The sequence below is a fragment of the Prionailurus bengalensis genome, chromosome D2, assembly GCF_016509475.1.
Source record: "Prionailurus bengalensis isolate Pbe53 chromosome D2, Fcat_Pben_1.1_paternal_pri, whole genome shotgun sequence".
In the NCBI taxonomy this organism is placed as follows: domain Eukaryota; kingdom Metazoa; phylum Chordata; class Mammalia; order Carnivora; family Felidae; genus Prionailurus; species Prionailurus bengalensis.
In genome coordinates this window covers 6,408,322-6,435,600 of record NC_057351.1, presented here as the reverse complement: position 1 = coordinate 6,435,600, position 27,279 = coordinate 6,408,322, and the positions used below count along the sequence as shown (strand labels likewise).

General features: G+C 42.6%; 1 protein-coding gene across 2 annotated transcripts in view; it reads left to right on the top strand.

The window, feature by feature from the left end:
• The window catches only part of ASAH2 (N-acylsphingosine amidohydrolase 2), an 85,544-nt gene extending 64,329 nt beyond the window's left edge, over window positions 1–21,215 (top strand). Inside the window, exons 15-22 of one of the 2 annotated variants that reach the window (XM_043596147.1) lie at window positions 751–845; window positions 2,005–2,044; window positions 3,074–3,169; window positions 5,805–5,900; window positions 7,943–8,089; window positions 13,240–13,299; window positions 16,634–16,722; window positions 18,672–21,215. In XM_043596147.1, the coding sequence (XP_043452082.1) occupies window positions 751–845; window positions 2,005–2,044; window positions 3,074–3,169; window positions 5,805–5,900; window positions 7,943–8,089; window positions 13,240–13,299; window positions 16,634–16,722; window positions 18,672–18,861 (813 nt within the window). In that variant the 3' untranslated portion in view covers window positions 18,862–21,215. The remainder of the gene's footprint in view (window positions 1–750; window positions 846–2,004; window positions 2,045–3,073; window positions 3,170–5,804; window positions 5,901–7,942; window positions 8,090–13,239; window positions 13,300–16,633; window positions 16,723–18,671) is intronic. The other variant, XM_043596148.1, reaches the window with a different exon arrangement.
• The last annotated feature ends 6,064 nt before the right edge of the window (window positions 21,216–27,279 follow it).

Below are 27,279 nucleotides of genomic sequence, written 5' to 3'. Positions count from 1 at the left end.
GAGTTCAGACACAATTCTCTGCAGAGGAAAACATCTCAGGTCCCATAAAAAAGGACAGGTCCATACCTCCATTTTCTCACAATTCAGGCAACATGTTTAACTAAAGCAATATTCTTTTAATACTGCTTTGGACCATGGATTTTCACATTCTGATCGTCAAAACTTCACGTTGGTGTTCATAATGTAAGTTGTTGATGTGGAAAAAATTTTAAATAGAGTTTTTTTCTTCCTCTAGTATTCGATTAGAATTCTTCAGGAAGAAGAAAGAGAGGAAAGGAAGGGATAGAGGAAAAGCTTCCACACTAATCTGACTCTGGAAAAGGATAGATTGTCTTGGAGAAAACTTGGAAGGCAAGGCAAGACTTGGTAACTGGACTCAAAAGGGAAATCATTAAGCTAAGCCGTTCCCATGGTGGTAGAATTACTTATTCACCTTGCACACTCCTCTCTGGCTTATCTATTGCACATTGCGATTCTACCATGCCAGGTCCACCAAAAACTTCACGGATGAGAAAGCAAGTTCAGGTCAATGGGGCATTGGCACTGAGATCCATATGTTATGACCAGATAGAATATTGAATACTAGCTCATTAATTAGAAAGAAAATCTATGGTAGGAGGAGAACGCACCGGAAACAGCTGGAAACACTTAAAATCCTTTAATAAAGGGAATTCTCTGAGCATCATCTGTCGCTTGCCCATATAGAGAGCAATATCCTTTCACACAGTTTTCACATTTGGGGTTTTTTAGCTGACAAAACCGCACCCATGGCACCCAGACATCGTTGATGTTCAGATGATCACCGTTGGGTCCTTGGCCATAATTGCCATCCCTGGGGAATTTACGTAAGTTTTCTTTGTTACTTTGTAGTTAAAAATGTAATTACTGGGTATGTGTTTCTGTTGCAATCACTTCTTCTGGGGGGCGGGGAGATAATTCTGCGCTGGCTCCTTTGTATCTCACTGTACCATACTCTTTTTTCAGTTTTCCCCACTTGGGATCTTGCGGCAAATTCTGAAACCCTGACCCTCCTTTTATCCCCACGACCAACTCTTCTCTTCCTTCAGCTCTTTGTTCAGATCTCTAACAGAGATGCCAGTCCTGCTGACCCCAGCTCAGACTGTCCTTACCGCCACCACCAAGTCCCCACAGCATCAGCAGCGGCCTCATCATTACAAGGACCGCCGCAATCGCCTTTTCATCCTTACTCTGCTTTCTGGTCTCCGTAGCCACGGTTGCCATCCCATTTCTTTTATTTGCTTGTTGACCATCTCCCACCCCCCCCCCCTACTGCCCACCCTGGAAAGTGAGCTTCATACCCTTGAATCCTTAGCCCTTAGAAGGGGGCCTCTTGGGGCGCCTGGGTGGCTCAGTCGGTTAAGCGTCCGACTTCAACTCAGGTCACGATCTCGCAGTCCGTGAGTTCGACCCCCGCATCGGGCTCTGGGCTGACGGCTCGGAGCCTGGAGCCTGCTTTGGATTCTGTGTCTCCCTCTCTCTCTCTGCCCCTCCCCTGTTCATGCTCTGTCTCTCTCTGTCTCAAAAATAAATAAACGTTAAAAAAAAATTTAGAAGGGGGCCTCTTATGTGGCAGATGCTGTGTTTTGTTAAGGATTCAATGAAAGAAGGAAACGGTAAATTCTTTGTAGGCAGGAGCACGTACACTCTCAACTTGCCTCAGTTCTTGCTAACATCAAACGCAGACAGTACATTTTTTTTGGGTCAACGAATGGAAAATGATCGTCGTCTTTGCCAGTGATAGTCACGGAGGGCCTTTCCCTCCTCCAAGTCGTCTGTTTTCAGTTGAGGATTTGTTCTGAAGACAGGACAGCCAGGGGGAAAGGGGCTCAAGTTTAGCTCTGCCTTGTCACAGAGCTTGCACGCGCCTTACCGTGTTGTGTTAAGAGCCAGGATCCCGCCTGTCTTTCGCCGCAAGTTTTTCTGTGGTCTTTGCATGCTTTTGGAGTCGGGAACCACTTAGATAACTCTGTTTTCTTGACTCAGGACCATGTCTGGACGAAGACTTCGGGAGGCCGTTCAAGCAGTGAGTTAAAAATGAAATAAAATATGTATACCTTTATATTTGGGGAAGAGAAAAGAATTCCCTAATCCTGCGATCTGATACCTTTTAAATTAATCATTGCTAAGATGCTTAGAGTTTCACACACTTGAAAGTAATGCGTAGAGGGGTGCCTGTGTGGCTCAGTCGGTTAAGCATCCGACTTTGGCTCAGGTCATGATCTTGTGGTCTGTGAGTTCAAGCCCCGTGTCAGGCTTGAGTGCTGACAGTTCAGAGCCTGAATCCTGCTTCCCATTCTGTGTCTCCCTCTCTCTGTGCTCCTCCCCCACTCAGGCTTTGTCTCTCTTGCTCTCAAAAAATAAATAAAACATAAACAATTTAAAAAAAAATAAAAAAGGAAGTAATGCGTGGAGGTGAATATGAAATATTAGTGGTATAAAAATAAGCTTAAAAATGAGAAGGAAGCTATAATCCGGTTTAAATATTTTATTGCTATATTTATCTATTAATAATTTAAAAATTGATAATGGTTTTACAGATCAAATAGTACATAACCCTACGTACCTTAATATCTTGAAGTTCTGTCTAAATAAAATCTAATCCACGTTAGGAATTCTGTATTTTATCTCCATTTATGATTTTCTTCCTATTCAGGAAGGTAGTGTAGATGGTTCTAAAATGACGTAATCATACTTAGAGCCGGAAATAACCACTACGGTCAGCTAGTATCCTTCTGTTATGCCTTTTAAGGAAACGGGCTTAGTGTCTGTATTTTAGTAATAAGAAGATTCTATATCTGCAAATTCAACCAACCAGTGAGATGTTCTTAGAGCCGCTGATTTGCCCACAGGTAGTGCAGTTACGGCTCTAACTTTTCCCCAAGGCCTCGTGGGTACTTGCACACGGCCGAACAGTTTTGATCATTAGGAACGAGGTTAAGAGAGTCACCTTACACGAGATTCACATCTACGCTTGTATGTTAAGTATAACTGGGCCGATAGGATACAGTACAGCGAGGAGCAATTTTATCGGGCTCTACCTTTCCCCCACCAGGAATTTGCAACCTATGGGATGCAGAACATGACCGCCGTCATTTCAGGCCTGTGCAACGTGTATACACATTACATTACCACCTTTGAAGAATACCAGGTAAAGTGGAAAAGTTCTCGTCGCTTCAGTGAACTCTACCCTCATCAAGACTGTGGTGGCAAATGCAGGTTTCCTGTCCTGACTTCCTCAAAGGGGTTTTCGAGTGGTGATTTTGTTTGGGGACAGACGAGAGAATGATAAGCCAGAAGTCGTGTTGGGGAGGATTTGTATCTGGGAGTTTGCCCTTTCCAAGTTCAAGTCAGATTTGTATCTGGGAGTTTGCCCTTTCCAAGTTCAAGTCAGATTTGTATCTGGGGGTTTGCCCTTTCCAAGTTCAAGTCAGAATTCTGGCCTCACTGACCTCCTCTTTTTCTGAAATGAGTTATTTTGTCGGGAGCTTTGGTAATGAGCGTGGGTGCTGGCCATGTCTCAGGAGTCCACGTGGAGGCATACAGTCTACTCCTTGACAAACGTCCAGTGACGCCAACAGTGAGCTCTGTTGACTCTCCTGAAAGTCCCTGTCTTCTAGGAGATCCTGTTGACTAACGATTCCTAACTGTGGTACACTGGATGGGAATAATTTCCGTTTATCCAGTTTTGCATTCCTCTGTAACCGTTCACTTAGAATTTCCTTCCATTGTGAGAGTACGTTTCAAACAACGATAACACTAGCAGTACCTCTGACTTCGTCACCAATGGGGACCACAGACACGTTTTATATCACCTAGAGTTATTGCAGATTTGGAAACATTTCACTCTCGTTGCTATTTTAAAATCACAGTAGTTTGGGGGCGCCTGGGTGGCTCCTTCGGTTGAGCCTCTGACTTCGGCTCAGGTCATGATCTCGCAGCCCGTGAGTTCGAGCCCCACGTCGAGCTCTGTGCTGACAGCTCAGAGCCTGGAGCCTGCTTCGGATTCTGGGTCTCCCTCTCTCTCTGCCCCTCCCCCAATCGCGCTCTGTCTCTGTCTCTCTCAAAAAATAAAAACAAACATTAAAAAAAATAAAAAATAAAATAAAATCACAGTAGTTATTAGACCTTATTACTCAGTCAGGAAACACAAACATTACTCGTTATTCAATGAAGAAGAACAAACATTATGCTATCACAAAAATGGTCTATGAATGTTTGATTCATGTATTTCAGTCTCATTGGTTTTCTTTGTCAGCCATGTTTTTTATTGTATGCATTTAGAAAACATTTACTCTGAGAGGGGTCCATAGGTCTCAACAGACTGCCAAAGGAGTCCAAAGGCACCAATAGGGTTAGGAACCCCTACTGGCTTCCCTTAGGGACACGCTCCTACAAGGACTAATATTCATTAATTTATTCACTAGTTCATTCCACAGATATGTGTTGTGACAGATACTGTACTAGCCACTGTCTGAGTGTAACAAAAAGTAACAATCTGCCCCTCCCCTCACGATTACTAGGATTTATGGTCTAGCGAAAGACAGAGAACAGCAGGTAATCACATTTCTGTGAAAGGGATGCAACAGGGTAATATGAAAACAGAGAGGAAGTGCATTAGTCTATATTGGGCATTTGAGGAATGGAGACTGGCAGATTTTCTGGAAGATGTAACATCTGTGTGAGTTCTTGAGAATGAGTAAGGACTAGTTAGGCAAATAAAATTTAGGGAGGGAGCCGGTATTGGGGAAGCTATGCATGCAAAGGTCCGGGGGGCACTGAGTTGGTACATTTGTGGGGCCATAGTTCGTGGAGGATAGTGAGACAGGGACTAGTTGATGGAGAGGCATGGGTTGATGCAGCATCTTCTATGCTGTGCCCCAGAAAGAAGGCTTTAGAAAACTGAAGTAGAGTTAATTGCAAGGGAGGAGTGTTCTGATCAAATCTGTGATCCAGAAAGGTCACTAGGATGGACGGTGTAGCAAGATCAATTGGAAGATTAAGTGTGGAGGCAGAGAACTGTTTGGGAAGCGGTGGTTATGATCCAGGTGAGAGCCGAGGGTTTGGCCACAGTAAAATCAGGAGACCCAGAGGAAAATGAAAGAGTTCAAGAGATGCCAGGTAACGGGAGCTTGGGGATTTACAGGCTATAGGATGAGGGAGAGAGAGGAGTCTCTAAGATGTTGGGGGCGGGGGTGGCATTCACTGAGCTGAAGAATGTCGCAGGGAGAGGGGGTGCATTTGGAGTGATGGGATCCACTTAAGATTTGATAAGTCTGAGGTTCCTGTGGAAAAACCGAAGGCTTGCAGCTCAGCTAAAGGAGAGGAGATGTATCTGGTTCTAGTTTGTAGCTCCATGATGGTTAAATGTCCTTCTTGGGTCAGTATCCTCACTACCCATTTTCTCCAGGAGTTCCTGAGATTCTCATTCTCCCTCATTGTTTTTTTTCTCCTGCTGTGCTCCTCGAGGGCAAACATTTATATTACAAGTACTTAACGCAGACTTAAGCTCAGGAGCCGTTCCCCTCTTTCAGAGTAGATGGGCTGGTCGTCCAAGTACCTTAAGCCGAGAGAAGCCACTGCCTTTAACAAGTAGTTGGTGGGAGCCATTTACTTTAGCCGGTATATGGAAATGTCCACCCAACGTTGTCATGATTAAATCTTGAATGAGGCCAGTTTGAATTATGTGAGATGTCCAGTATCACCCTTCACCAAAGACGTGGGACCTCTGTAAATGGGTCAAGGCATGTAGAACAGTGTATGATTCAGCCCTGCCTCTCCTGCAGGCTCAGCGATACGAGGCAGCTTCTACAATTTATGGACCACATACCCTGTCTGCTTACATCCAGCTCTTCAGAGCCCTTGCTAAGGCCATTGCTACGGTAACCAAAACTCATACGTGTGTGCGTGCGTGTGTGTGTGTGTGTGTGTGTGTGTCTCAGGGGTGGGGAGATGCGGAGGAAAGCCAAAGAAAACCTTAGCCGCAAATGTTCAGTTTTTTCAAAACCTTCATATTTAAAGAGTTTGTAGTTATGAGGTACCTCTAAGAAATGAAACCGATAGTGAATTCAGATTCAGTTAATACATTTTGGTGGTGACAGCTTTGCTCATATGTATTATCTCATGGTATGCTCATGATCGTCATGTGAATATGGCGGTATCATCCCCCCCACCCCACTTTTCAGATAAGCAAATTGGTTTGGAGATGATAGCTCACCGGGCTTACTCTAACTGTAGGTGGGAGTTGAACCAGTGTTCTGGAATCCCGGTGATGATCCTGCCAATGACATCATGAGTTGAGTGGGTCATTCCTTCTGAGATGCCCATTTTCCGTATTGTAGCATCTCTGAAATCGGGGTGCACCTTCCAATCAGAGGAATCCTATGGTTAAAATTAGTAGCATGTTTTTACTTTCTTGGTGGTTCAAAAACAATAGTTGCTATAATCAATAGAGGCGTAGATGCAATGCAGTACAGCAGGTACCTTGGAATGTGCATTCGCACGCATCTACCTAGAGTAAGTACATCTAAACAAGTTTCCTTGAAAGAACTCCACTTATGGACATCTTCTTCTGGGATGCAGTTATTAATGAAACTGACTCTGGTGTCAGAAGATTACTCAACAAGCAGGATAAAGGGCATAAAATAATAAACAGATCTTTATATAATACCCCATAAGCCCCAGTAAAGGCTGAGAAAGAATTGGGGCATAGCACAGACTATAAAGCCTTTTCAAAGAAAGAGCTTGGTCATATCAAGTTGAAACAATGAAATACCTGTTTCTGTGGGTCCAAAAGTTGGATATTGGCAATCCCATTTGCTTCCTCTAATCGTCGACTGCGTGAAGTTTCAGTAGGAGGTATTTACGTAGGGTCTATTTTAATTACCCCGTTATTGTATTATCATAACACTCCTTCAGCTTCAGCTCTGGTACTTTTTTTTTCAAAGTAGAACTGCTTTGATTTTCATCATAAAGGCTGTAACTAGTTATAGGATATTCAGATGATACAGCAAAGTAGGAACCCATAACCCACCCTGAGAGATGGCCTCTGTTTTCAGAGTTGTAACTTTCATTTACAACTATACGTCTACTGTTCCTCCCATAGAAATAGCATCTTCAAGTTTTATAGTGATACTTAGGAAGAAAGTGTGGTTCATTTTGTAGACATTTGTGTCACAGTCGATGCTATGCATCTGTATCTAAGATTAGCTATGCGATCTTGAAAAAGAATACTGAGTATCTCCAAGCTGATTTTCCCACTTGCAAAATGGGAATGCCAATCGATATTATGGCCATTGAAAAAGATTAAATATATAAAGTGAGGATTAGAGTACATTATGAAGGACTACTTAAAATTTGAGATCAGCGTTGCGATGGTACTATTAAAGGTGACAAATGTGGAAAACATAGGTTAAACCAGTCACGATATATGCCGATCTTAACTTTTAACTTAAAAGAGTGTTGATTGTATTTTTTAATTAGCACAGAGAAGGGTCTAGGGAAAAAAAGAAACCTTGGTACTGACTCTGGATAAGAGAGGTACAACGCTTTTTAAAAGTAAAAGAGCTTATCGTGTGTCCGGCCCTATCCAAAGTGACACGATTAAGGAATGGCGGTCCCAGGATCTAACCCTGAGTAGTGCTTACACTCAGATAGCTGAACTATACTGCCTTGGGCAGGGGGGCGGGGTGAAAGTATTGCCTATGACCCAAATTTTCCTCTGGCGACCAAAGTTTACATTCTGGATGTCTAGACTCACATCTTAGCAAGTTCCCCCACATCTTGTTAAAGCTGTTAGCTCTCAGAGCGAGGATGTGTGTGTGGGCATTTCCTTTAATGAAGGCATTTCTGGGAGGTGGGAGCCTGGGGAAAGGGGCTTTGACTCTACATTGTGTGCTCCTTAAGCAAATGCTCTCTGTTCTAGGACACGGTAGCCAACCTGAGCAGAGGTCCAGAGCCTCCATATTTCAAACAACTGATAGCCTCATTAATTCCCAATGTTGTGGATAGAGCACCACTAGGCAGAAATTTTGGGGATGTTCTGCAGCCCGCGAAACCTACATACAGAGTGGTAAGGCTCACCAGGAGATCCAGAAGCCTGCGTCTGGGGATGGGGGAAAGATATTGTCTAATGTCACCAACTGCCTCTAATCATGATGCAGACCAGCTGTTAGCAATGATTTTGAAAATTGTTCTTAACTCTGCAGGGCCTCTGCAAACATCAGAATGGGGAAATATTTATTTTTCAGGTGGTCATCATGTAAAATCAAATTTCTAAAATCCAGATTATTCTTTTCTTAATTTTTTCTTTCCCATTTTCTTACGTGAACGAAGAAAATTCATTTTCTTAATGGATGGTCATGGAACCATTTGTTGGAGCTAAGAAAAGTCTCTAAAGTCAAGGACAGGAAGAGCGCGTAGAAATGAAGCAGGACTATGCCACTATTTTACATTGATCTTGTGTCCTGCAACTTTGCTAAATCATTTATCTGTTCCAGTAGATTTTGGGCGGGGGATGTGGATTCCTTACACATTTCTACATATGTATCATGTCATCTGTGAATAAAAACAGGCTTCCTTATTCTTTTTTGGATTTCTTTTCTGGATGCCTTTAATTTTTTTTTCCTTATTGCACTGGCTGGAATCTCCAATACGATGTTGAATAGAAGTTGTAAGACTGGGCATCCTTGTCTTGTTTCTAATTTTAGGAGGAAGAGTATTTAGTCATTAAGTATGACGTTTTCTTTATGATTTTTGTAGATGCCTTTTATCAAGTTGAAAAAGTTCCCTTGTAGGCCAATTTTTTCTCTTTTCTTTCTTTCTTTCTTTCTTTCTTTCTTTCTTTCTTTCTTTCTTTCTTTCTTTCCTCTAAGAGTAGAGGTTGGATTTGTTTCAAATGATTTTCTATGTCTTCTGAAGTGACCATGAGGGATTTTGTCTCTTATTCTATTCATATAGTGTATCGCATTTGTTGATTTTCAGATATTAAATAAATACCCTTTAGTAATGGTGTATAATCCTTTCTATATGCTGTTGCATTTGATTAGTTAATATTTTGCTGAAGTTTTATACTCACGTCCATGAGGACTTTTGCTGTCTTTTCACATGTTGTCTTAGTTGCCTTTTGTGTTAGGGAAACACTAGTCTCAAAGAATGAGTTAGCAAGGGTTTCCTCCCGCATTTTCTGAAAGTGCATAGAACATATTGGTATTATTTCTTCTTTAAATATTCTATCAGATTTTTCAGCAGAGCCACACGGACCTTGGCTTCTCTTTATGGCAAAATTTTTATTTACTAATTCAGTTTCCTTACTCCTTATAAGCCTAACCAGATTTTCTATTTTTTCTTGAGTCAATTATGTATCTTTCTCAGCATTTAATTTGTCTTGAGGAATCTGTATCTTCCTAAAAGTTTGGATCTTCCTAGGAATTTGCCCGTTTCATGTAAGTTGTCTACTTTGTTGAGATAAAGTTCATAATAGGTTCTCACAATCCTTTTAATTTCTGTAGGGCCAACAACAATGTCCTTTCTTTCTTCCTGATTTTGATAATTTCTGTCTTCAAAGCGCTAGCTTTTAGCTTCATTGATTTTATCTTTTTTTTTTTTTTTTCTGTTTCACAGATTTTTGCTCTGGTGTTCTGTATTCTTCCTTCTGATGGCTTTGATTTTATTTTGCTCTTCTCATTTTTTAAGGTTGGAAGCTCTTCTTATGTTTGAGTGTACCTTTTTTTTTTAATTCCTCTGTTGACTTTTAAAAATGATAGATATTTTTAATTATTTTTCTAGCCGTTTTCGAGACTCAAGAAGTCTCTCCTCTCCACACTCTACACTCGGTAGTTGTGACAGCAGGTGTGTAGAGGTTCTCCCCACACCAAGCAATTCTTTAGTCCTCTGCAGACACCCCGTTGGTGTCCTACAATTGAATTCACTTCTGACACTGTCTGCTGGGGGTTGTCACATACTCCACAGGTTGAGGGCTCAGTCCCACAGACCGGACCCCCCAGCCCCTCACGCTTCAGATACCAACGGCGAATCTAAGTTGACGCATCTGCTTCTGACCCATTGGCTATGAACTGGAGATCCCCTTGAGCCCCATCTCGGGTTAAGTAACTTGCTGGAACAGGCTTAGAGAACTCAGGAATACAGTTTACTTGCTAGGTTATACACAGATATGACTCAGGAACAGCCTGAGGGCAGAGACGCAGAGAGGGCAAGGGGTAGGGGAGGGAATGTCAAGCTTCCATGACCTCTCCAGGAAGGGCCTCCTACCAGCCTCTCCAAGCATTCGGCAACCTAGAAGCTCTGGTGAACCCTAGACTTGAGGGACTTTTATGCTGATTAAATCATCAGCTGTTGATGATGAACCCAACTCCCAGCCCCTTTCCAGTCCCTGGAGATCAGGGCGTAGGACTTGATCCTTTCAACCGTCTAATCACCTGGTTGATTACCTGGCACCAGCCCTCACCTTGAGGCTATCAGGAAACCCACACCAAAGGCCATATCACTAAGGTGCAATCAGACCCATCCTTCGGGGATTCTAAGGCTGGAAATGTGCCAGGAAATGGGGGCAGGAAGGGAGGCTTAACTGACTGAGCCCCCCGCCAGGCGCCCCTAGAATATTTTGAATTGAGCCCACGTATTTACCCTTCGGGTGCTGCTTACTGTTTCTGAGAAATTTGAGTTATTGTTACCATCTAGCATCATTTCCTTTCAGCATGAAGAACTTCCACTGGTATTTCTCGAAGGGCAGGCCTGTAACAACATAATCTCTCAGGCTTCATTGATCTGGAAGGGCTGTATTTTCCCTTTATCTCTGAAGAACATTTCGCTGTGTTCTTGGTTGCCAAATGTTTTTCTTTCATTGCTTTGAATGTGTCACACGGTTGCCCTGTTCTTTGCTCTCTAATGAGAAGTCAATTGCTAATCCTGGGGTGTGCCTGTAAGTAATGCATTATATTTCCCTTAACTGCTTTCAAGATTTTCTTTTCTTTTTTTGTCTCTGACTGCCTTCCGTGTGCTACAATGTATCTAAGTATGAAACACTTTGGGATTATCCTACTTGGGATGTGTTGAGTTCCTTGGCTCCTCAAGGTAACGTTTATCAAGTTTGGGAAGATTTCATCCATTATTTCTTCAAAAAGAGTTTTGTTTGTTTCTCTCTTTCCTCTAGTTCGGGGTCTTCTGTTTTGTGAATGTCAGTATACCTGAGGTCCCGTGTGTTTTGGGGTTTTTTTGAGGCTTTATCAATTTTTCTTCACTTTTCTCTGTCCATTCTTCTGATAAAATAATTTGTAATTGATAAATGCTAGTTCACTTATCCTCTCTTCTGTCATCTCGTATTTGCTATTAAGCCCTTACTGAGGAATTTCTCACATCAGTTGTGATTTTTGGTTCCAAAACATCTGATTGGATGCTTAATCCATCTTTAAAGTTACTTCTCCTAGGGCGCCTGGGTGGCTCAGTTGGTTGAGCATCTGACTCTTGATTTCAGCTCAGGTCGTGATCGCATGGTTCGTGAGTTTAAACCCCACATAGGGCTCTGTGCTGATAGCGTGGAGCCTACTTGGGATTCTCTCTCTCTCTCTGCCCCTCCCCCCCATTCTCTCTCTCTCAAAATAAACAAGTAAACATTTTTTTTTTAGATTTTTTTGTCAACGTTTTATTTATTTTTGGGACAGAGAGAGACAGAGCATGAACGGGGGAGGGGCAGAGAGAGAGGGAGACACAGAATGGGAAACAGGCTCCAGGCTCTGAGCCATCAGCCCAGAGCCTGACACGGGGCTCGAACTCACGGACTGCGAGATCGTGACCTGGCTGAAGTCGGACGCTTAACCGACTGCGCCACCCAGGCGCCCCAAGTAAACATTTTTTTAATTAAAAAAAATAAAATAAATAAAATTACTTTTCTTCACTGAGGTTCTCTAGGTCATTATCATCATAAGAATTTCGTCAGTTCTTTACACATAATTTCTATTAGTTCACAGAACATCCTTATAACAGCTGCTTTGAAGTTTGTGTCTGGTTTAACGACAATGTCTGGGGGCACAGAAAGTCAGTTTTGATTGCTGCTTTTTCCTCTTAATAGGAGCCATATTTTCATATACGCACATCTCATCATTTTTTGTTGTTGAATCCTGGATGTGTTTTGCTATATTGTAGCAATTCTGGATTCTGGCCTCACCTCTCCACCCCCGGCCTTGTCGTTTTTGTTTGTTTGTTTGCTCATCGAAAACTTGACTAAATTAGTGAGCTCTGTCTCTCTTAAGTGTGGCTCTCAAGGTGTTGCCCCCGTAGTTACCTCACTTAGTGTTCAGCCCAACATTGATCAGAGTTTGTGCTTGGATGCTTCGGGGGGTAAGAATTTCAGTCTCTGCGGACACAGTCTTCTCTTGGCTTCAGGTGGTTGTCTTACAGAGTTGAGAGGAACTTCCCACACCTCTCCAGAGTTCTCTGTCTCTGTGGCTCTCCTCTGTCCGGTGCCCTCTTCTCTCTGTCACTCTACCTCGTCAACGCAAGACTTGCTGGCCCTCGTGGACTCCACAAGGCTGCCTTACTTTGCCTGAGCTCTGCCTCTTTGTGCTGTGAACGGCACGCTCTGAAGGCGTTAAGTTGCGGCAATGGCAGGGCTCACTGTGTCTGTTTTCCATCACTCTAGGATCACTCTTTCCATTGCTTGTTTTCCTTGCCCTGCAACCATTGTATAATACACACCTGTCCAGCTCTTCTAGTTGTTTCCAGTGCGGGGGATGGGGCGGGGGGGGGGGGGAGAGACGCACACCCTGTCATTCTGCCTCGTATCTCGTTCATGCCAGTGTAAGCACAAGCCACTCGTGGGAAGTGTTGATCGCTCTTATGGAAGTCAGTCCATTTCCTATATGCGTGTTGGAGGGAGGTGTGACAAAATAGCAAAGGCTGAAGAAGCCGCTTTAATGCGCTGTCGCTGCCATGAACCATAGCTCTCTGTTTTCATCTACATCTGAATATACTAAAGGCAAATTCACTGGCGAAAAATTGTAGAGCAATTTACTGGCCCCAAATTCCTGTGTCCACTCTTGCAAGGGCATGCTCTCTGATATTCTGAGAAGATAACTCACTTGGTTAAATAGAATAAAATCTGTACAGGTGCCCAGCATCCTAGAACATTTCATAAATCATGGCCTAAATCTGAGCCCAGCAAAGAATGCTTTTATTAAAACGCATAAAATGAGTTTTTATTTTCAGGGAGAAGTTGCCGAAGTGATATTTGTAGGTGCTAATCCAAAGAATTCAGCAGAAAACCAGGTAAGCATCAATGATTCTTTTTATAGATTTCAACCCACTTTTCAGTCTTTGTTTGAAAATCCTTCTAGAGGTTAACAACATAATGACAAAATATTCCTACTTGATTTTCATCTTATTTTTTTAAATTTTTTAAATGTGTATTTATTTTTGAGAGAGGAACAGAGAGAAAGAGAGAGACAGGCAGAGAGAGAGGGAGACACAGAGGCTCTGAGCTGTCAGCACAGAGCCCCATGCAGGGCTCAAACCCACAAACCGTGAGACCGTGACCAGAGCCGAAGTCTGATGCTTAACTGACTGAGCCACCCAGGTGCCCCTCATCTTATTTTTTTTAAGTGTGGGAAATTTTTCAGTAGGAACAGTAATGCAGAATTAAGTCTGGGGAAAAAAGCACATGGAAACATTTAACTGGCTCTGCTTAGGCTCACATGTTGCACAATACAGAAAGAACTGCACTGTCTCTTGAGAAGCTATACATTTGAGTACAATCCCATTTATGTATTCCAATTTAGAAACCCTACTGAATTTGGGAAAATAATCAAAGCGCCAAGGATGAAGTGTATCTTTGGTTCCTTCCTACCCCCGTTTTGGCCCCTCTCCTCCAGGATCCTGGCCTCTGGTCCTACCTGTACTGTCGTGGAAGGGGTGCCCTCCTGGCTTGGAGCCCTTTATCTTGCATTTGCCATTTCCCTACTCTTTACTACTGGCGCTAATTGGATATTTATTTCTTTACCTCAAAAAATGACACAAGAAATACATGTTCAATGTAAAAATAGGCAATATAGAAGGTTTTTAAAGCAGAATAGGAGGGGCGCCTGGGTGGCTCATTGAGTGAAGCGTCCGACTTCGGCTCAGGTCGTGATCTCATGGTTTGTGGGTTCGAGCCCAACCTCGGGCCCTGTGCTGACCGCTCGGAGCCTGGAGCCTGCTTTGAATTTTGTGTGTCCGTCTCTCTCTGCCCCACCCCTGCTCGTGTTCTGTCTCTGTCTCAAAAATAACATAAAAACATAAAAAAAAAATAGAGTTCGAAACACCTGTCTTTCCATAAACGTTTTTAGGGTAATAATTGTTCATAGTTTGTTACATATCAGTTCATACTTTACTGTTTTTATATCCACAGAGAAGACACATGACAAAGTGCACATATGTAATATGGCTATTAATAAAATGAATTCATTTTATTCCTCTGTAACTCCTTTAGAATGTTCTCATAACTACCCAAGCAATAGCTAGATATGTTCTAGTTGTAAAAATTCAAACAACAAAGAAAGCTGTAGAAGAAAAGGAGTAAGTATACAAAAGTGATTTCGAGGTCAGGCTTTTTTTTTATTGTGGTCAAGGGTACATTTATTCCGTCCATGAGCCATTCTTCCCAGGGACCATTGTTACTTACAACCCCAAACGCCTTTTCTCCCAATCCGCCTTCCATTTCCGTTCACTGAAATCTCATTATTGCTGTGATAATAATTGTGGCAAGAGGACATTGGCAAATACGCCATTAGGGAAAAATGTTCTACTGCTTGGAAAGTCAACACGCACCTGTTTGCAATAATTTCTCTAGGCACACTCTGTCATAATATTTGCATGTTTATAGCATTGTTTTCGGGAGATCTCAAAGTGTGATTGCAAAACTGCGGGATTAATTGTCATTTGATATCTTTAGGGCGGAGAAAGACTAATCATCACTATTGCCATGGAGAAGCAGGAGAACAAAATGCTTAGAGCACTGTAATGAGAAAATAATTAATTCCTTAAAAAAATTTTTTTGTAATGTTTATTTATTTCTGAGAGAGAGAGACAGAGCACAAGCAGGGGAGGGACAGAGAGAGAGGGAGACAGAATCTGAAGCAGCCTCCAGGCTCTGAGCTGTCAGCACAGAGTCCGACACGGGGCTCGAACCCACAGACCGTGAGATCATGACCTGAGCCAAAGTCGAATGCTTAACTGACTGAGCCACCCAGGCTTCCCTAGAATTAATTTCTAAGGAGGCCCTGGGACTCAGCACACGACAGTTTCCATTCCCCTCTTTTGTTGGTAATCAGGACCTCTTCACCTCTGCTTATTCTTTACAGGCGCTAAGTGAAGTGCTCTGTAAACATTGTCACCTCGGTCTAATTCAATCCTTACTTCTGTGCATTGGGTTACATTTTGTTATCCCCATGTTACAGACGAAGAAACTGAGGCCTAGAGAAAGATCCAGTAACTTGCATGAAGCAGTTGTGTGTCAGGAGGAGTTGTGTGTCAGGAGTTGTGTGTTGGGAGGTGGGAAATGGTAGTCACATAGTTCTCATAGTCAGTGGCCTACCCTCGTTCTCTGGTCCCCACTCTAGACCTGTGCGCCGGGGATCACCCTATCTCCTACTCTGTCAACAGCCTCCCCGATGTCACTCTGCCCTAAATGGCCAGAAGCCATTCTCTTTACAAGTGACCATCATAGTGAAAACTTCTTCATTGAATATAACCCATCAGCTGAGTAATATTTTAGATAATCCCATGGCCCAGTTGTAAGTAAGTGATCCATTCACCAGAGTGTTATTTGAACATCTACACGTGACAGGTGTAAAGGACTGTAACGGATAAAAATGAATGAGACACAGGTCCTGCCCTTAAGGGCCACAATCTAAAGATTTTTGAGGAAAATTAGAGATTATGGCCTCTGTATCTTTTAATTTGTTATATCAAATCTGCACTGTATTTGAAGCTGAATTGTTGGTCTGAAATGAATTATTATAGCAATTTTCCAATGGGGGAATGAAACCTGCTCGTGATGTGCTTTCTAGGAATCCATTATGACAAAATATAGGGATTGCTTTCAGCATCTAAGACAGGGAAAGTTTATGCATCGTTTTCAATTCTTTCACTTGGGAGACATATTTACTAATAATTCATTTACCCAGAGATGGAAAGATGAAGAAACATTCCCATTTTCCCTCCTACGTCTTGAAATGACAAGAGAAAGTCGTGGAATATAGATCAATAAACATGTCATGAAAAGGCTTGACTTAGGCCTTTTTTAGAATCTCGAGTTTTATTCGGTCTCTTCTCTGCCCCGGTTTGCAAAATTTGCTATCAGCTCTAAAATTATGCTCCATTCACTTTTCTTAAAAAAAAAAAAAGAAAAAAGAAAGTCATGGTGTGTAACAGCATGGGTAGAGTGACATTCTGAAGACATCGCACGGAATGTAGAGAGAGATGCACCTGAGAATATGGACGAAATTCTAGTACATTTTCACACAAGGTATTGGCAGCTCAGCCTACAGACCACAAGGACGTACTTACAGGCAGGCACCTTTTATGACCGTGCGGGGTCTCATCAAATGTGTCAATTGCGTTTCAGACCCATCAGACCTTCCTCACTGTCGAGAAATACGAGGCCACATCAGCAACGTGGCGGATAGTACATAACGACGCCTCCTGGGAGACACGGTGAGCTCGCCTGTTGGACATTTTGTCTTTCGAGCCATGGGAACAGTCGGTCAGTGATGCGGGGAAGACAAATGGGAACACGGGCTCAAGGCCGGAAATTACTGCTATCAAATTCCCATGGAGCCTTCTGGCCATATTTAGTGGATTTATTCGACTCCATTTGGATTCTCTTTCCCTGCGAAACAGTGGGACATGTGCTACTGTCAGGAAAGGTGCTAATGAGGTTGTGGCCTCCCATTTTTGTAAACATCTGTTAATTTTGTTCTTTTCCACAGCCACAGACATTACCCCTGAAGGCTGGCTAGCCTCAGCCATTCTTGCAAATGGGTCGTGAGGCACACGGGCCTCTGTAGAGCCTGACAGTTCCTTCTGGGAAAACAACAAGGGTCTATGGGCAAAATGATTACATGTTTATACGTGGCCAATGATTCTTCATTGGAATTACTAATACACGAGAAGCTTGAGTGTTTATCTTTTCCTGACTCCAGTGAGAAAGGAATTTGCTTCTGGAGTTTCCTTGGAGAGGCGTATCTCTGTGTTTTCGATACCAAATCCCTGAGCCGAATAAATATTTTGAAGATTTGCAAGTGGCATCTGAGATAAGAAAATGTTTTGGTTCCCGAGCGCATCCATTTCACACCGCAGGACAGTGGCAGGGGAGTGGGCAAAAATTTTGGCAACTTGTACCTGACTCACATCAGCCTAGATTAGGTCATTAGTTGCGTGTTGGTTTCCTTCACGTGGTTAACTGAAAATAGAGATGGGACCGTGCTGGGGCCCCTGTGATAGCCAGACATAAATCTGGGCCTCAGTTTTCCTCGGATGTTTAGGAATCTCGGGCACAGATCATTTTTAAACAAATAATAAATACATATTTAGGGTTAAGATAAGATTATACAGACGATAAAAAAAGCATGATTTGTTTTCAAAAGCCCCAAATTGCAACAGCAGTGAACACTGAGGATACGTATAGGCTTGCTTCTGCCTTGTTCAGCAGCAGCTGGAATGTCACCTCTGTCATGAGAGCACGGGGCCCATCGCTGAAACACACAGAATGTTGAGAATGCTCTCTCCACCCAGGGAACTTACTGTCTACACAGTTGGGGTTATCAGTCAGTCACCCACTCTATCTCACTTACCTGCAAGAGTATCTCACCCGCTTGAGGTGGTCTACAAGGGCTCGTGTGAGCTGACTCCGTCTGTTTTTGTGACCTCAGCCCCTGTGTCACACTTCGCTGCCTCTTCCTTCTGCTCTTCCGCTGCACCACGTTTTTTCCTGCTCGGAACGCTTCGCACCCTCTGTTCCTTCTACCTAGAATGTCTTTCCTCTGGGCACGTGTGGGTTCAGCTTAAAGAACATCTCCGTAGAGATACCGCTGCCATACTTGTTTCGTTTCACCCACCACTTTTAAAAATCATTTCTCGGTTTACCCGTTCACTGCCTTTCTTCCCCCCTTGCCCTAGTAGAACACAAGCTCCATGGAACTTGGAGCCATGTCTGTCTTGCTTACGGCCATATCCTCGTGCCTCTAGAAAAGAGTCTGGCGCATGCACTCGTGAAGTATATATTTTTAACAAATGAATCTGGCTGGGAGAGGAAGTGTCAGTTGAAGCAGAGGACAGCAAGGGCAGAAACAGTGCCACAGCCGTTCTCAAACAGGAGACATCCCGTGTTCTGAGTATCGGGTGAGGCTTTTGGGGGATGGACAAGGTTTGGGTGGTTATAAAGGTAGAACAGGTAAGACAATTTCTACAAACGGCTGTTAACTAAAGGTTCCCTTCTAGAAAGTATTTGTCCCTGTTTTGTTCATTGCTGCACTCCCAGTATCTAGGAGAGTGCCTGGCTTACGGTCGGTAGTCCCTGAATGTTCGTATAATGACCAGTCCTACCTTTGTCGAATCACACCTTTTTAAGAGCAAAACTTGGTTTGTTTGTTTCCTACCAACAGTTTCTATTGGCACAAGGGATTGCTGGGTCACAGCAATGCGACGATACAATGGCATATTCCGGGTACTGCCCGGCCTGGAATCTACAGAATGAGATACTTCGGACACCATCGGAAACAGGACTTTCTCAAGCCGGCCGTCATACTTTCATTTGAGAGCACTTCCTCCGCCTTTGAAGTTGTAACTAGTTAATGAAGAGTTGACGAATAATTTAACGCGTGGCTGTCCTCCCTAATTTATAAAAATGATTTCACACGAATGTAAACAATTGGGATGACCTCTATAATTGTCCCTGTTTGAGGACAGATAGTTTCCTGTGAATGGGACAGACGTGTGTATGTGTGTGTGTGAGTGTGTGTGTGTGTGTGTGTGTGTGTGTGTGACTGGTGCTCTAGAGCCTAACACATGATTTTCCTCGGGGCCTTGCAACTGTTTGAAGGGACAGTTCCCCTCGATATAAAACCTCTGAAAAGCTAGTAAGAGTGGCTGAAGATATGTGAACAGTGGTTCAAGTATTTATTTATAGAATTATTGAGTGTTAGGCTGGGAAAGTTTAAAAAGCTCATGTAGTTGGAGTCTTCATTTTGCAGATGGGAATGATGAAGTTTCGTGGATTTAAGATGCACAAAGGCTACAGGACCTCTCCCCCCATCACACTTTAAAAAAAAATAGTATATAAACATCGACCATAAACGTATAAGTCCAATTAGAGGCAATTGGTGTGGAAATGAGCATGTCAGCTTTTCTCTATTTAGCATAGCCTCTCCAAGCGATTACCCTGGACTTGATGTGCCTGGTCCAGAGTTGTCGATATTGGTAAATTATTTCTGGCCTTCAGAGGCCAAGTAGAGGAAAGTCAGACTTAGAATATTTTGATCATGCCCTGTGTTTCCCTAAGTGCCCTTATCCCTCTGAATTGTGTCTCCTCTCCTCAAGACTGGTTCTAAGTGATTTTGACTGTTTTCACTAATCAAATTCACCCCAAAACCCAAGACTTGCCATTGGTGTAGATATTAAAACAAAAGTGTTAGTGGATTGGAAGTCAGTCCTCAAAGAGCAAGACCTAAAATTCATTTATCTGTTCTTTTATCGCTCACTTACTCGTGGACCCATTCAATCACACAGTATTTATTAACACCTACATGCCCAGTATTGTAGTAGTGTTGGGCCTTGATAATTAGTTATCACATTTCAGATGAATGTATAAGTGTCAAAAGGGGACCGTTGTGAAGAAGAAAATACTCAACTGAGAATATCAATTTTGGAAGGCATTTAAAAAGCAGTCATCTTCAAGTCCTATCTCACGTGTAATCTGTGTTGGGTGCTCGAATTTTGGGGGAAAGAGGCTCCAGACAATTTGGACAAAGTTGTTTCAAAAGTAATTCGAGGGCCTTATGAAATTCCCAGTCCAACGTCCCGAAGAACGAGATAGGACAATCTGACATTGATTGCCTGAAAGTACCAATTCCATTTAAAATTATCCAAGTTAACTGGAGCTAGCTCCCAAGCTACAAAGGAAATTTTCCCAAACCCAAATCATGCTTTTGTATGAATGGCAGAGCTTTAGCATTTTAGGGAAAAATCAACCTTAATTTCAAAAACAAACTCTACAGCTTGAAAATAGTAATGATGCTAATCACGATGAGACTGACATTCATCTAGCTGTGACTCAACATGCCGTATTGCATTGGAACAAACCCGGAACGCTTTTTGATGACCCAGGGCTCTGGTTCTATGCGAGTTCACGCATGGAGAATTAGCTCATCAGGATTCCAAAGGGTAGCAATCATTTTTCCTAATGACCCGCACTGTTTGCTATCACAGTTCAGAGTCTTCCCAAGAGCAAGGAATTCTGAAAGTAGTTGACCTTAGATAAATTATATCAGAACTGATGATAAAATTGTTCTCATGACTCAGAAGCGTACTGAATTTTTTCCCACTACCTCCATGCCTCCCACTGCAACTTTCCTCAGTGGACCTGTGAGTCCCTGTCGTTTACTTGGACCTGTGCCAAGCCAGACACTGCATTGCCTCGTACTGATGCTTCTGCACCAGCCCTCTGTCCACCAGGACTTCTGCCCCCAAAGAACCCGCAGAAACCTGTCTGCATGCCCGCTGCCCTCTCTTCCAATCCAATTCCATTTTCTGCATTTTGTATGTAAAAATAAGACCAGATCCTGCCGCTGTAGAAACCATAGCTGTTCACTTGTGCGTAAAAGAACACCACAAAAGAGGCGGTGATCTGTTAACATACAAACCTAGATCCAAGCTATGTCATTGGAGCCAGACTATGGGGAGAAAGGCCCTGAAATTGGCGGCGAATATGGGGAAAAGGGGGCTGGTTGGGTCGGAGAACGCTTCTGCAGAAGATTTTGTGTCTCATGTCAAAGTGTCTGCATTTTGTTTGTTGTATTCTGCCTTCTCTGGTTTTAAGAATGCTGTGACTTCCTAAAAAAGCACTGACTGATCCCCCTACAATTTTCGATGAGTATTATATCAATTGCTAATATTCAATATAAGACTTAATAATAAATCACTGAGTACAATTGTGAATGTATGGTCTATGGAGAAGTGGAACACTTGTTTTTCTTTTTAAAAACATTTTTTTAATGTGTATTATTTTTGAGAGAGAGAAACAGAGTGTGGGTGGGGGAGGGGCAGAGAGAGAGGGAGACACAGAATCAGAAGCAGGCTTCAGGCTCCGAGCTGTCGGCACAAAGCCTGATGCGACGCAGGGCTCAAACTCATGACCATCGCAGGGCTCCAACTCACGAGCCGTGAGATCATGACCTGAGCCGAAGTCGGACATTCAACCGACTGAGCCACCCAGGTGCCCTTTGTTGTTTTTAAGAGATGGACTGAACGGTGCTGGATTCCATGTGGGTCAGGTTGAAAAGTGATATGGATGGTCTCTGTAAGTAACCACCCAAAATAAAGGGTCCACTTCGTCCGTTCCTGCGCGCCAAAGATGTATTGCTGGAAAAATACATACGGTTGAACATATTTTAGGACTAGGGCAACCGAGAGTTTCCTAGGCAGGTAGTTATCTGTAAAATTGTCTCATGAGCTAATTCTGAAGATGCTAAGAATGACTATATTTGTGAATATGTTTCTCCAGGTTGCCTCCTCGTACATCTCCAGCATAGGAAGACACACCGCCCTTTTTTTTTTTAATTTTTTTGTAACATTTATTTATTTTTGAGACAGAGACAGAGCATGAATGGGGGAGGGGCAGAGAGAGAGGGAGACACAGACTCTGAAGCAGGCTCCAGGCTCCGAGCCATCAGCCCAGAGCCAGACGTGGGGCTCGAACCCACAGACCACAAGATCGTGACCTGAGTCGAAGTTGGACGCTCAACCGACTGAGCCACCCAGGCGCCCCAGCACACCGCCCTTTTCTAGCGTCGGCGCCTGGGTTTCATCTTTAGCCAACCAATTTCGTCATTAGATGATCCTTTTCATGCCTTTAGCTCTTCAAATAATGATTTTGCTTCCGGTATCCCAATGCCACCTGCTGGTTTATAGTGGCTTTTGGAACATCATGCCTTACATGAGGCCACAGAGGAAAATTTGCATGTTCCCTACATAATTAGAATGTGTTCAGCTGTAACAGCATATTCCTGATCAACAGGGGTCCAAGCGCTAAAGACATTGACAGTCGCACATAGCAATGTCTTAAGGTGACCAGTTCAGGTTTGGTGCAATCACTCAATGATGTCACTGCTTTTTTTCTTTTTTCTTAACCTATTAACTTTAATTTTTTGGCTGTCGCCTCAGTCTAAAGAGACCTACCTTGTGTCTTCATGCCATTGTGTGCAACAGCAAGAAGGAAGGGGAGAGTTCCTGGAATCTCTTTTTGGAAGGTGAAAAATATTTAGTGGGAACCCGAGTAGAATTCCCTTTTCATTTCCTTGTCTGGAATTGTGTCACATAGCTTTAAGGGAGCCTGAGAAAGAGAATATTTGGCATTTTCTGCCTCTAGAGAGGAGACAAGTTATGATAGCATATCTGTTTTAGGAAAGAACACACCCTGGGGCTTGATGGTGACAGGGATTGTTTTCTACATTGTAAAATATATGCATTCATTCAGCAAGTTCACACTGAGCGACTGTATACTTTGTGGGCATTGTGCTATCCCCTGGTGATACAGTAACGATCAAAGCAGAGCAAGTTCTTGCCATCAAGGAACTCAGACTTTTAATGGAAGGAGCAGACAAGTAAACAGGCGATTCTGTACAGAGTGACTCATACTGCTGCAGTTTAGGGTGTTAGAGATGGGACCTTATATGGTCTTGGGGAGAATGCAGGGAGGTTTCCTGGAGTAAATAACGTCTAAGCTAAGACCCAAAGGATATTAGCTAGAAGAAAGCTAATGGGGTGTGTGTGTGTGTGTGTGTGTGCACGCTCCTTTCCATGCATGGATGCAGGATGACTAGACTATTTCAGGTAAGGGGAATATCAAATAGCTAATCACGTCTGTAGTTCTCATGCAAGGGAGGAATGGCCAGAGAGGTAGCACTGAACTTCACCTTCATAAATAGCAATTTGGTTTTACGTTCATATTAGCATTTTCTCCCTTAAACCCTTCATTTATTATATGCATGTGCTTGAATGTATTTTCCTTTTGCTAAACTAATAAAACACATCTTTTATAACTAAGGCAACTGATTTTCCCAGTCTCCAGTGACATTGGGCACCACCCTTCTGTCTTCATAGTCTGTAAGTGTTTCTTGGAATTGGATTTATTGACATTTCTTTTGCTTCTGTCCATCTCATGTTTCCAAATCTTGATTTCCTTTTGCTTTTTTGTGCCTATGAAGTGGGATATTACAGCCAACAAAGACCACTCTCTCCCTTTAGATGGAGTCCAGAGTTCCAGCCTACATCTTTTAAGTACTTATTAATACTAAAAAAAACTGACCCACCCACATAAACTTCAAAGTACGTCAGTGTACATAACTTCAAGTTATCGGAGATCCAGGCTGTGTTGACCTTTTTCTGGCTGTGTTTTAGGATAATGAGCAATCCAGAGACCTGGGATATTGGCTTAACACTAGCAGAAGAGAACGAGTCTACCAGCCCACTTTCTGGAAAGATTGACTTGACCATATTGCCTGTTTTATTGGCGCTTCCTTATTCAATACAAGACCAGGGTAAGCTAAACGAACCTAAGAACTTAACATCTCAGCAATTACAACCTTGCAAAAAAGTCCAACATGGACCCACAACATTCTTAAATGGCATTTCAATAAACTAACACGATGATTTTATAGATACATTTGATGGCACTACAATGAGGAGAGTATGTACTTTGAATGTCCTTCTGAAACTGTGAATGGTGTTGTGCTGACCTATTGCAACTCTTTTATCAGTTTCTCTTGGCCTCAAGTCCACAGATTCAAAATATTTTATGAGGACTGAGGGATAGCTTTTAACCATGGGACATAAGTTGTATAAAGTGAAAGAAAGAATCTAGGTTTTGCAATCTGGTCAACTTGGATTGAATTATGTCTGTGACTTTGGGAGGGTTACTGAGCACCCCTGGCTGATAAAATGGTGTAACACTAATAACCTTGTATGTTGATATGGGGTCATATAATCTAAAGGCTAAGAGAGAAAGCTAATTGGAAACTAGCAGGAAAACTAGTTGGTTCAAATCTTGGTTCTCCCATTTATTCAGTGTCCAGCCCTGAGTAAAGTAATTTCTTAAAGCCACAGTTTCTGAATGCATCTCAACTTCTTACTACATCAATGAGAATAATAAAAGCACTTACAGTTTTAGTTTGTGAAATTAGAATAAGGTAAAGTTGTTGGCAGAGTGTCTGGCATATGGGATATGCTTAATTTATTTATTTAGCTGTTAATTAACTTAGCAGTCACTGAGTTTTATGTAAGATGAAGCATATAAATGTCAGGAAGAGAGTGGGAAATAAAAAAATTTCTCCATTGTGAACTGAATCCATAACTTGCTCCAGAGACATGCTTTTCCCGATCTTTTGACATCTCCAATATTAGTGTAGGAAGAATTGGAATGGGTGACAACTGAGGCTATGAGACTGGTCTAGACTGAGAGGCAATGGAGAACAGAGCCAGAACCACTTCAGAAATGGGTCAGAAGGTGGGAGCGTATAATACTCTACACACAAAATGCTCTTGAGTTACTGATTGATGGGGCGGGGAGGGGGACAAAGACAGTTTAAAAAAATTAGAACCCTAAAACTTTGGGTGACAGTAACAGTAAAAACAAGTGCCAGAATGAAAGGGAGAGATTTTGAGAGGCATGAAGGCAAATCTGGGTTTGGATGGCTGAGACTTGACAAGACATCCAGGTGGCAAAGTCTAGTGCACAGTGAGAAACGGGGAGCTCAGGTTTTGCAGAGAAGTAGGGCAAAACAGAGAGATACAGGAAGTGCCCGTTTCGGTCCAATAGCAGAAATCAAGGAATTTGATGAGTTACAAGAAGGAGAGCAAAGAGCAAGAATAAGCCTGGATGACAGGCCCATGGGGAACACCCACTTTTAGGAAGGGACAAAGGAAGGAGGCCCAGAAAAGACGGTTACTAAGAAGAAGAAGAATTAGAAGAATTAGGAGAGTAGGAAGAGAGAACTCCAAGAAGATCAATTATATAAAGGTTGTAGAGATGCTAAAATGGTTAAGAATTGAGTTAAGGCTTTGTAACTTGAGCGTGAACACTTTCTTAAGAATGGTAGAAGGCATATGCCGGAGACAGTGGGGGTACTACAGGGTTGATGGGATGTGGCAAAGGCAGTGGCCATTCCGTATCTGCTCCCCCATCCATAGTGAGAGTTTGCATTGGTCACAGGGACAGGACTCCATTTTCAGGCTGGGTGTGTCCTAGGACTGTGTCTGGCAGCTGGGAATAACCATCTAAGTTCTGTTCGGTGGGGTGGGAGATGTGAGATGTCCTCTTTCCCCATTTGTGCACTCAGAAGGGACAGTCATACATTCCTTTGTCTGGTTCCCTTCCTAGTAGCTGTGTAACAGACATGGTGGACAGAGCTGGGGCAGCCCCCTTGAGCCCACAGACTGAAGCTCCATGTCAAAGATGGCAATCTTATAAAAGACATTGGGTCCTTGATAGTCCTTGATAGTCAAATCAATCATCCTTTGACTCCTTCATTTCAGATGATTGAGGGGGAAATAAATTCCCACCTCGTATTTACTATTCATGTCATTGTTAGAACAGCAGAAACCTGTATTCTAACTACTATACTTATTATAGACTCCACAAAGGCTATGATTTAGACACTTTATTCTGTGGCTAAGATAAATATCAACATATTTGTGTAAAATCAGAAAGCAGATCTTTACTGGCTGGCCTGGGGGACATGGTATGGTGACCTCTTTCTATTTTTTGACTCTCTGTTATGGGTTGAATCATGGCCCCCCAAACAATTCGTATCTTTAAAAAAATATGCCACATAAAGGGATACACACAAGGAGAACGCAGCATGAACGCGAAGGCAGAGATTTGAGTGTCGTGTCTACAAGCCAAGGAATCCCAGGAGATTGCAAGTAAACCGCCAGAATCCAGTTGAGAGGCATGAAGCAGATTCCCCCTCACAGCCCTCAGAACAAATCAACCTGCTGACACTTTGATCTTGGACTTCTAGCCTCCAGAACAGTGAGCCAACAAATTAGTGTTGTTTAAACCATCCAACACCTGGCGTTTTGTTATGTCAGTCCTAGGAGACAAGTGCACTGGCCAATGGATTAGTTTGCATCCTATAGACACCTGTCAGATGAGATCCTTGGGTGCCTTCCAGTTTAGAAGACATAGTCATTATGTCTGTTCTTTACTCTTTGGGACAATATGGTCATTTTATGGCAACTGGTCTCATCTCTCATTGGTTGCCTGCGAGTGTCACCTGTCACCGTCACCATCAAAGACTATATAGTAAATTCTGAAACTAATTTACATATCATAAAAAGCCAAATGACTCAGCTATGATGCAGCTCTAACTAAAATTTGATGGAGAATAAACATTCCATATTTTTGGAAATTGATCTTTTATGGGTTGTGGATGAGACCATGAATATCTATTATATAAGATGACAGAATCAGGACAAATATAATCACGCATGTTTATTCTCACTTCTTATTGAACTACATTGGTTTTTTTCCCCTCTCCAATTTATCATGCAAGTGTTATTAGCTCTGAAGCAAATGAAGGACATGTCAGTACAGCGTCTATCATTCTGTTTACATGGTGGCAAAGCTAGCAAGGAATCATAACATACTTTAGGAATTTGGCAGTGCTAGTTTTAAATCAAGGCAGAAGATGATCTTTACCATGTATTTAGGGAGGTGTTGCAAAAAGTAGTAGCCGTGAATTTTTATTCTCAATGAATAATTGACTTAATGTTTACGTAAATATTTCCTCTTTTAAGAAATGCTTTTATAAACGAGAGAATGCTCTGAAGATTACTGAAGAGAAATCTCATGTTTGGAGGGATCTTATTTTCTTGGACTTAACAAAGTAGTATCTCAATATCCATGTTTTACATAAAATCAACTGGGACCCGTTGGGAAGTTCCTCCTGCTTGGGTGCCATGAAACCCACCCACAGGAGTCTGATAATCTCCACC